We start from the raw sequence: 12,089 nt of genomic DNA on the forward strand, positions 1-12,089 counted from the left end.
GGCATCTTGAGAAACTGAGTAATTGCCACAGAGGAAAATATTTCAGCTACAGAGCCAAGTGCCCAGACATGAAATGGGAGTCAAATGCACTTATCAGGAGGGAAGCATCCCCGACTTGGGATGAACACCATAAAGGTTGATTGTACCACACATCAACAGAGGAAAGAATTTATATTGGAAGTATGACATGATTTTGCCATAAGAAGAAATGTCTGAAGTTTAACAAAAGCAAGCAAATAAAAACATTTATTTGACAGCTTGTTCAAAACTGACAGTTTTGTTCTTGACCCTCCCCCTCGAATAACTTCCTCCTGTACTTTTCATCATAGGCTTGACAGTCATTTGATTCACCAAATATATTTTCAAATATGCTGCCTCAGAAGAAACTTTAGTCTGCTACTCATGAAACACACTTTTGCTTATAGCCAAGGAAACAGTTAAAATAATAATCAAAAAATATTTAAAATAATTATACTGGATATCCTCACAAAAATAAAGGGGGAAATTGTATCCATGAAAAATTAATAGGAGGTTATCAGACAATAAAAGTAATAAATCCTTAAATATTCAAGAAATGACAACATAATTGTTCAGTATATAGGTTTAACTGAGATTAATATGTACATGGAATTAATAAATTGGAATTTTATAATACATATATTTACATGTATATAATAATTCTAGAATGCAGAATAGAGCATTTTAAAAATTTAAATTTGCAAGATTGAGCAGGAGTTTCCATTGTGGCTCAGCAGGTTAAGAACCCGACTAGTATCCCTGAGAATGTGGGTTCAATCCCAGGCCTCACTCAGTGGGTTAAGGATCTGGTGTTGCCGTAAGCTGCAGCGTAGGTCACAGATGCAGTTCAAATCTGGTGTTACTGTGACTGTGGTGTAGGCTGGCAGCTGCAGATCCGATTCAACCTCTTACCTGGGAACTTCCATATGCCACAGGTGAAGCCCTAAAAATAAAAAGAAAAAGGAAATATTGACAACATGAAAGCCAAATCTAAAAGTTTCAATATTCAATCTGAAAGATTTCCAAGAGAGTTAAGTGCATATGAGAAACAATATTTTGAAAGAAATAATGATAACCATTTTTTAGGCCTGAAAGAAAATTTACAGGTTATTTGACAGAAGAAATCTATCAAGTACCAAGTTAATTTAAAAACCAATACCTAGTAGATGATAGTAACATTTAAAAATGGCAAGTCTAAAAAGGAATCCTAACACTTTTGGGGAGATAGGAAAGGGAACAGATTTAATTACAAAGAGAATTAAAATTAGTTTGTTATATTTTCACCAAGATATCAGATGGATAAGAAGACCAGGAAAAAATCTCTTCAAAATGCTGAGGTAAAATAATTTTGAATTAAAATTCTGTATCTTACTAATCATCACTCAGTAGTGAGGGTAACATAAAGACATTTTTAGATGAAGAAGAACCTAGCCTTTCAATGACAGAAACAATTTCAATAAGGTGTAAGAGTAATATTTTTTTCTGATCCTAGTAACATTGTCATCCCATCACCACCAAGTACTTTAGCCCTGCTTGTCCCTGCTCGTCATCCTACCCCACTCCCCATAGCATGTATTACCTTCTAAAATAAGAAGGCTTTTATTTATTATTATTTGTGAACTTCCAATGGAATATATACTACAGAAGAGCAGGAATTATTGTCTGTTTATTTATTGATCTATTCCACATAGTACCTAGAAGAGGCATATCACTGGCACTCATATAAATATTTGATGAATAAATTTAATGACTGAATATGATTTGAACTGTGTGAACTTGATTCATCTACAGGGAATTGTGGCAAAATTCATGCCATTTGGAATTTTAACACAGTTCTTTTAGAAATTGTCAAAGAGGGTAGACAAAAAAATAATTAAGGTCATAAATAATTTCAATTTAACAAAAATAACAAATTGAATTAAATATATTTTACTGATTTATCCACTGTGAGACCTGGAAGTACTTATACTGAATAGTAAAGCAATAACATTAGAAATCAGCAACAAAATGATAGCCTAGATCTATAAATTTAAAAAAACTTTGAAATTATTTATGAGTTAAAGAAGAAATCAAAATGGAAATTACAAATATTTAGAAGTAAACAAAAAAGTTCTAAATATAAAACAGTGCCCTAAATAATATTATAGACTCCAAAACTATTTTAAGGAAACAAGCAAGGCTGAAAATAAACTAATAGTAATGATAAAAAAGACTTCAGCTCAAGAAGGTAGAGAAAGAACAGCAAAATAATGCAAAAGAGTTTAACATGGAATCCAAGAAGATAAAAAGGAAAGATGTTTAAATAAAATCAAAATAATAAAATGGAAATAATATAATTTACTAGCAGAAGTTGGTTTTTTAAATCAACTAATAAATTTGACAACCCTTTGTAAAGAAAAACAGAAGGCCAATCACAAATAAATAGCATTAGGACTGAGAAAGTTTGACATATCTATAAAGAGATATTTAAAAGTTCTGCAACATGATTCTATTACACCAAACTATTAACTTGGAAACCTTGGACAATTTCACTTCTGTAACATATATATATTGCTAATATTGCTCCCTTCACAAAAAAACAAACAAAAACAAAAAACAAAAAAGCTTTATAGGAAAATAACCTTAGAAGATTGAAATGGTAGTCAGATATCTACTTAAAAATTATACCAGACTCGGCCAGCTATTTTTGGCAAATTCTAACGCTCGAGGATCCAATTTCCTGTTATAAAAACTAGTCTGAAAGACTAGTGAATGTTGGAAAATTGCTAACCTCTTCCCTTGATATTAAGTCTGGTTAGGAACAGCACAATAAAAAAATTATAGACCAATGTAACTATGACACAAATAAAAATAAAACATCATATCAGATCCAATGTATTAAGTAATCATTATAACTATGTTTTCTGCTAAGGATACAAGGGCACTCAAAAATATTTCCAAAATAATAGTTTGGTTAAAAATACAGCAAGTTATAGAATATATTGAGAGTATAATACAATATAAATTATAATATATACATAAAGTAATAATTCATAGATTTGTGCAGAAGATTTTTATATTTATGTAATACATATGTTTATAATTTTAAATATTATGTATCTATATATACCAAATTGATGCTGGTAGATTACAGAAGAACCAGGAATGTGTGGTTGTTGGAGTGTTGGGAGAGACCATACATAACTTTATTTCAAAGTTTTATTTTTTAATTTTAATTTTAATTTTTTGCTGTTGTTTTTTTGAGGATGACTGTAGTAATGTGATCTTATGTAATTTAAAAACCAAAACAAGGAGTTCCCTTGTGGCACAACAGGTTAAGGACCCAGTGTTACCACTGTTGTGGCTTGAGTCACTGCTGTGGTGCAGGTTCAATTCCCGGCCCGGGAACTTCCACACTTCCACATGCCCTTGGCACAGCTGGGGATAAAAAGCAAAACAGACCAAAAAACCCAAAGCAATCACTGCAAAAATCTACAATTGACATTCATAGCTTCACAATGAAGAACCTAAATATTTGGAGTTTCCTTAAGTACATGTTGAAAAGGTGTTTTAATGTGCATTTCAAAGTTTTTTTTTCAACCTCCTTCAATGTAATTCTCCAAGAAGTATTTTTTGAGAAACATATCTGCTAATTTGGAATGCAAAATTGATTCCTGCACTGAGGAGTGTTTTGGAGTATCTTGTTGGAGAAGTAATTCAACCAAGTACTAGGGAGAGTGGCAGAGCCTGTGTGGAAGGTATTTACTGATTGCTATAGGAGCACATAGGTGGAGAACGTTACTTTATGACCTGGATTCAATCTAAAGATTTCCTGTTTCATGTACAGATTAAAAAATTAGAAAAGTTTTTGGAATTTGGGGAAAATTCACATGTATGTATGTATATGTAAGTGTTTATGTATATAGTACAAACAGAAAATTGGAATCTTCATAATTTTTCTGTTAGGAACAATTGCATTACCTTTGATGACCTCAGATTCCCTATCTACAAAATGAGAGAAATATACTAATTTGGAGAACATTTTCATCTTTGCTCTGAAATATCTTTGCTATAGAGTGTGTACATCTCTAAATCAACTATATGGATATCATATTCCTGAAACCCTTAAAAGCTGACTTAAATCATCTATTTTTACAGAAATTGAAAAAGAAAGTTGTGGTGATCCTGGTACACCCTTATATGGAATTAGAGAAGGTGATGGATTTTCTAATCGTGATGTTTTAAGGTTTGAATGCCAGTTTGGATTTGAATTAATTGGAGAGAAATCCATTGTTTGTCAGGAGAATAACCAGTGGTCTGCAAACATACCCATCTGTATCTGTGAGTACCAAGTGCTTTGCTTCCAGATAGCATATGTTACCATGTCCTTGCATATAATTGCTTTTGTAATTAATTGCAAAGAATTGAAACCATGTTATTATTTTGAACGAGTGGCACTTTTTGATACTATCTTTAACAAGCGTGCTTATGCCAATTATAAATTTCATTGCAGATTTAAATAAAGTTAACATAGTTCACTTGGTAATTGTGAAGTATATTTTACATATGTTCTCATAACATTTTATTGGTGGCATTTTATACTTTATAGATAGCATGCTTTTATGGAAATTGCACATCTGAGCTAATTCTAATAGACTCATTATTTTAACAAGATAGTGTATGCTTGTTTGCAATCAGAAAGACTTAAAATACCTAAAGCTTATATTCTATGTATAATGCATTAACTTATTTTTGCTTGTAGGTGCTCACACTAATGCATAATTTAAGTGCCATTTATTTGTATTACACAGAAAAAAATCCATTAATGTTTATGACATACAATTATGCTTGGATTAAAAGAATGTATTTCTTCAAATATGTTAAAGCATTTCAATTTTAGCTGCAACAAAAATATAATTTGCCTTATCTATTGATATGCTTTTAGGTTAAATTAAATGCTATCTTCATTACCAACAAATACAGATTACGGGGTGTTAGTGCAATACTGAAAATTTTGCATTTTAGTGTTCAATATAAATGATAACATACGAGTTCATAATCTCGAAAGTAATGATTTTCTGGTTTTAAAATATAAAACTTTTCATCTATATCCAACTTATGATGCTAAATATTTTCATTTGTGAAATTCTTTATTCCCTACAAAGGCATTCACACAAACTTTGCTTCAGTGTTTAACTGGCTTAAAAAAATAGTAGCACTTTTCAAGTCCAGCATTTTATCTGAATTTTAATATGTGTTTCAAAACACACATTTTACTTTATTGACAATGTTGATTATTTAACACTTTAAAACATTTACTAAGAAATTCTCTGGTGGCTCAATGGTTTAAGGATCTGGCGTTGTCCCTACTATGGCTGGGGTTTGACCCCTGGCCCAGGAAATTCCATGTGTCATGGGTGGGTGTAGCCAAAACAAACAAATAAAAAAAATAAAGAGAAGAACTTTTAAAGTGAATAGAGGCCAGACATTTTCATATATCTATGAAATGAGTATTGCTGTTTCTCATTAAAGTGTCTAGATACATATTGCTGTGATAGCTTACATTTCAACTAAGTGGGTGTTTTTTAAAATTTGGCAGAAATTTCCCTAATTAAAATATGTTTTGCTTGCTCTTCAGGAGGTCTAGGAGAAGAATGCTCAGAAATTTTTTTAACGCCCTTTCAGTTTAGGGTCGATTCTCCTAACAATATCACCTTGTGATGTTGTGAGAAAAGAAATGATATTAGAAGAGCCTGATTCTGTTCTATCAGCATGATCTAAAGCTTAATAATACTCAAAAGACTTTACTTGAAGATCTTTAGTTCTAGATGTTCTTCCAAGAAAACAATCTTTGTGTAATACTGAAGAATCACGTCAAAATGGAAAACACTTTTTAAATAATTTTAATAGATACTAAAATGCATTTAGTAAAATATTTTAAATAATTCTGACTAAAACAAATATTAAAACTCTTGAAAATCCAGAGAACACTTTCCACAATTTTAAAAGAATTAAATCCCACATCCTGATATACGATAAATAGGTAGCGATTAATAATGTATTTATATATCACCAATAGCTAATTTGGAAATATAATTAAAAGATAATCAAGAATAAAGTTATAAAAATATATAGAATTTTAAAAAATCCAAGTAACTCACAAAATGAAATTATAAACTTATTGAGAATAGGAAACTTTATGAAAAAAAATAAAGATAGATGCCATGGATGCCATATTCCTGAATGAGAAGACATTATATTAAGTATGTAAATTATATAGAAATTGCTTTGAAATTTCCATCAAAATCCTAACATTATTTCTGGGAACTTGATCTAATGTGTTGGAATACAATTAGGTAACAGAAAAAAAAGTCAAGAAGAGATGAAATTTTTTTTTTTAGGGCTGCACTTGCAGCATATGGAAGTTCCCAGGTTAGGGGTTGAATTGCAGCTGTAGCTGCTGGCTGTAGCCACAGCAATGCAGCATCTGTGCCCATGGCAACGCTGGATCCTTAACCCACCGAGCAAGGCCAGGGATTGAACCCTGCTTCCTCATGGATACCAGTTGGATTCATTACCACTGAGCCACAACAGGAACTCCTAGATGAGAATTTTTTAAAAGCAAAGTGCTTATGTGGATGCTAAAATATAATATTAAGTTATCACCATAAAATTAGGATGACACAGAAATATAACACTGGGTCAAAAGAATTTACATAAAAACATCTTTTGCTATAATTAAAGACAAAGTATTATACAGACATCTACTTATCTGATAAGGGAGATTAGCATCTGATAAGGGAGATTTGGTCAGCCCTTCCCCAGATGGGGATCATTTAGATCAGAGACTGGTCCAGCCGGAAGCCTAGTTTTATAAAGTTTTATTGGAACATAGCATTGTACTTTCATTTTCTTATCGTCCATGGCTTTTTTCCTACTACAGTGGCAGACTTTAGTTGCAAAAACGATCACGCAGTTTATAAAGCAAAAGTATTTAAGTTTTCCTACCCTTAGTTTAGATCAGGGTTATAGAATCCAATGATTCCAGGTTGCAAGCAGGTAAAAATGTCAAGAGGGAGCAGGACTAAATATGTGTGTACCAGTTATGGAAGTGGTAGGGAACTGGAGTGCATTAACTTTTCAAAATGAGCTAGACCTCCAGGTTTTTCCGCTAAAATGTGAAACATGATGATTTTAAAATATGATTTCAAGTTTTTGTGGCTACATAAGGAAAAACTAAACCAAACACAGTTGCAATGTGGATTCAGCCCTATGGCTATTAGTTTTCAAACCTTGGTTTCAACTTCTAACAGAAAAATCATATTTTAGTTGCAAAGTATATTTATTAAAAGAATGATAAAAATTATATAGACTATAATTCTTACCATTCTTGTACATATTTTATAATCTTACACATATATGTAGATATAGCTAGTTGTGTCTATGTAACTACATTTCTATAGATAATTATATAGGTATTGGTCTAATTTCTGAATGCCAATAAAAGGTCAAAGCTTAAAAGCCATGTAAAAATTACAAAAGAGATTTTTTTTTTGGCCACACCTTTGTCATACAGAAGTTCCCAGGCCTGGGATCAAATCCAAGCCACAGCTGCCGTAACTCATGATCCTTAACTCATTGTGCCACAGTGAGGATTCCCAAAAGACATGGTTATTTTTAATATTCAAATTAAAATACTTATACTAAAGTATTAACTTAAAAATAAAAAAAATAGGAAACAATCATATGAATATTATAAACCAAGTCATAATCTTAAATGATCAGCATTCATGAGCAAATAATTCTAGGAAAAAAGAAAATAAAAATATCTAATAAACAAATGAGAAATATTCAACATCACTACTAGGCAAGGAAATGCAAATTAAAACAATGACATTTCACTTTTTTTAATAAATGAAAAAATCAAATAATCACAATATTTTATACCAGTATGTGTGTTGTACTCTTTAATATATTTTTGTTATATTTCAGTATAAGATAATAAACTTTTCTAGGCAGAAATTTAGACAAATATTTTGAGACCTAAAATATTTTGAGACCAACACATATTGCCATCAACCATTTTTTGAACATTATTGTTTCTATGGAAATATTTATATATTTCTCTAGTATTTTTTTCAGCATAGAAACTAAAACTTCGCACTGCACTGTAACGCGGATAAACATCAAAATAAATAGCTGTCATTACTCCAGTTATGTTTTGTGCATATTTAAGCATACAGTAATTCAAAGTACTAGTACTAGTTGCATTCACTAGTAATGTGAAAATGGTAACATTTTTTTCTGTTTTATAAGATAAATTACATTGTTTAAGATTTTTTTTTGAACTGCTATTTGATTATTATAATTGTTGGATATGGCAAAATAAGGTAATATATTACTTTTGAACATTTATTGTATTTTACAATCTTTCTATTTTAACAGTTCCTTGCCTCTCTAACTTTACTGCACCAATGGGGACAGTCCTTTCTCCTGATTATCCAGAAGGGTATGGAAATAATTTAAATTGCATCTGGACAATAATCTCTGATCCAGGGAGTCGGATACACCTTTCCTTCAATGACTTTGATCTGGAATCCCAGTTTGACTTCCTTGCTGTTAAAGATGGGGATTCTCCAGACTCCCCAATTCTTGGAACATTTACTGGGGCTGAGGTGCCTTCTCATCTTACTAGTAACAGTCATATACTACGATTGGAATTTCAAGCTGATCACTCGATGTCAGGACGTGGCTTTAACATCACTTATAACAGTAAGTTCAGTTTTCCTGTGTAATATATTTATACAAATCAGAGCTAGAAAGAAATCATATAAACCATATCTTCTTCCACAGATAAGGAAACTTGTATGAATGACATACATAATTTGTATCAGAGATAGTCTTTTATTCCTTGATTTCTAACCATTGTTTGTTCCTGATTGTGTCATTTCTCTTTGTGAGAGGCCTGATATTAAGGAAATATATTTAAAATACAGTTTAACCAATACAATATCAACCAACATATTAGCTGATTCCATTAAATCTTATAAGCCTAATCTCAAGTCTACTATATATCTCATTTTTTTGCTCTCTTACATGTATGCAAACATGAAAGGGAGATAAATCTTTCCTTCGAGATGCTCATAAATCTAAACAAATAATGACAACACTGTTAAACTTCCAAAGATAAAAATCACAAGACTACCAAAATATCACAAAGAAGGAAATTCTGATTTGGGGGTAGTAGACTACTGAGCTGATTTAGTAAGGCCACTGTGGGGCAAAGATAGCTTAGTGATTAAGAATATCAGCTCTAAAGTCAAACTATGCAACTTCCATTATTGGCTTTGCTGCATTTTTAAGTTTAATAATAGAGTCTCAGTATCCTCATCCATAAAATCACATTGGGGTTTTGTGAGTTTTTTGTTTGTTTGTTTTTAGGCCCGCACCCATGGTATGTGGAAGTTCCCAGACTATGGGTCGAATTGGAGGTGCAGCTGCTGGCCTACACCACTATTGCAGCAATGCAGGATCTGAGCCACGTCTGTCACCTACACCACAGCTCATGGCAACACTGGATCCTTAACCCACTGAGTAAATACAGGGATTGAACCCACAACCTCATGGATACTACAAGGGTTTGTTATTGTTGAGCCACAGCAAGAACTCCAACATGAGGTTTTTATAAGGAGTTGTCAATGAAAATTATAATCAATTGTTGATCTAAGAAAGAAATGGGAATTTTTTTCCAAGCCAATCTGGGGACTATAACCCAGGAGACAATCTTTCAGGAAGCTCTGAAGCTCTGTCTAAGTACAGTTATGAAAGTTTTTGAAACAAAGGGTTATAGTCAAATGATATGCTAATAGTTTACACAGTCCAGATCTGCACATACAAAGCAGGTAGTGAGTCGATGTGATCCTTTGTGAGATTAAGAAGGAAGATTATCTCCTAAGGAAGTCTGGTTAATTCAGGTGCACAATGCATACAAAAGAGGAGAGGGGGGCCCAAAAATGCAGGGAAAAAAATACGCTTAAATTTTCATATTGCCGTAAAATAATGTTTTAATTACTCAGAGTAAGTAGTGGGATACATGTTTGTAATTTAGCATATATACCTAGTAAATGCTCAATAAACATTAGCAGTTGGATTCTGAACTATTCCCAAGACAATTCTTATTTATTATTGTGTTTATTGTATTCCAGAATTAACAGTTCTTTAAGATTATTTAGATATTACTATCACCCATATATTTTTTTATTTCGAAAGGTGCACCTTATTTTTTCTGAAAATAACATGGTTAGTATAAATATAGCAAAAATATGAATCACACAAAGGAGAAAATACCTTAGTAAGCAATCAGACTTACTTACCAATGTTTCCATTTGCACATGTTTTACCTGAAGTTATAGAATACTAGTGATTTTTATTGTTTTTCTTCAAAGCTACCATGCTCTGTCAGATATTGACCAACTTGATGAATTAATATTTGTGTCATATTTTAATGGGATTTAATTTCCTGCTCTTTAAAAAAAAAATTGCACCCTTCTCCCCACCCCCCCACCCTCCCTCAGTCCATTTAATGATGAGTTTTGTCAGTTAGTAACAAAATGCAGTTATTGTCTTTTCAAAGTGACGGTCTTAGTGAATACTGTCACTAATAAATTGTCAACATGTAATTGCACATCATTAAAGTTAAATTAGCTGTGACATGTCATAGAGACTAGCTGTATAAAATGCTTGCTTTATCTGTAAGTCCTTTTAAAAATGTTTCGTATATATGTATAAATACAGATGCATATATGCATTTATCTATATGCAATTTTTATTTGTCTTAAATTCATAATATTTTTAACTTAGATATTTGTGATACCCTGAGGGTATTATGGAGATATACCTCTTCCCCCTTGTTCTGTTTCTCTAGTAAATAATTTAACCAGTTGTATGCAAATTTTTATATTTAATGCTTACTACTTAATGTTCTCTGAAAAATTATCCATCAGGCATTATATATAGGAGCAACCAGGCTGAATCAAAATTGAGCTTTTTAAAAGCACAATAGAAAAGAATAATTAGAAATAAGTGTATTTACAAAAATAGATTTTATATATTTTAGAATGTACCTTAATATTATTTTGTACAGTTCAACTTAAAAATAAGGAGACAGGATAATACAGTTTGTGTATTTACAAAAATAGATTTTATATATTTTAGAATGTACCTTAATATTTATTTTGTACAGTTCAACTTAAAAATAAGGAGACAGGATAATGCAATTATATAATTTATAAGCAATATCACAGGGATGATTTAGTGAGAAAATTTAAAATAACTGCCGATACTCATGCAGTATGAATATAATATGAAGTTGTAAATACCTCAAAATATTTTACATATTTAGACTTTGCTACTTTAGATATTCTTCCATTTATATTACCCTAATTTAAAATTTACAATGCAAATCTAGAGCTCAAGTAATCTATAACCAATGAGGAATGTTAAGTATGAACATTGCCCTTACATTTCTGCTATTTGCTGAAACAGGGCTAGATACACATCCTGGGAAATATAAAGTAAAATAAAATAATGGCCCTGAATAAAGAATTCACATTCTCTTGAGAGATATGAAACAAATAACCCAAGATATGGTATGTTGTTGAGAAAAAATTTAAAGCAGACCAGGGTATACATTTCAATACTATCTCTGTGTTCTAAGGCAAGCTACTTAACTTTCTGAATCTCACATTACTCTTTAGAGTAAATGGCTATTCTTTGTTCATCAGGCTGTTCTAAACGTTAAGTCAGATAATAATATATATAAGGCTCCTATCACAATGCCTACAGCATAGTGGGTTGCAAAAGAATTTGCTCTCTTCCCTTTTCCTAGATGACAGTGTATAAATGATAAATGGAAATTTATTTTCTAAAAAGTGAGACTTTCATACTAGATTGAAATATTTCACTTTAATTCTCACAGTGAGACTACCTCTTCATTCAGTGAATCACAAGAAAATTTTCCAAGGGAACATAGTCGACCTTCTCTGTATTCACATTAATGGGAATTCTGCCCAGCTTGTACTGGAAATTTTTGC

The 12,089-nt window shown here is 31.5% G+C and overlaps 1 protein-coding gene across 6 annotated transcripts in view; it reads left to right on the forward strand.

Moving 5' to 3' along the window:
* CSMD3 (CUB and Sushi multiple domains 3) overlaps window positions 1-12,089 on the forward strand; it is a 1,223,593-nt gene that overhangs the window by 759,524 nt on the left and 451,980 nt on the right. For all 6 annotated transcript variants that reach the window (XM_021090582.1, XM_021090583.1, XM_021090584.1 and 3 more), the window contains 2 exons: window positions 4,156-4,338; window positions 8,443-8,769. In XM_021090582.1, the coding sequence (XP_020946241.1) occupies window positions 4,156-4,338; window positions 8,443-8,769 (510 nt within the window). The remainder of the gene's footprint in view (window positions 1-4,155; window positions 4,339-8,442; window positions 8,770-12,089) is intronic.

Source organism: Sus scrofa, chromosome 4 (genome assembly GCF_000003025.6).
Source record: "Sus scrofa isolate TJ Tabasco breed Duroc chromosome 4, Sscrofa11.1, whole genome shotgun sequence".
NCBI lineage: Eukaryota > Metazoa > Chordata > Mammalia > Artiodactyla > Suidae > Sus > Sus scrofa.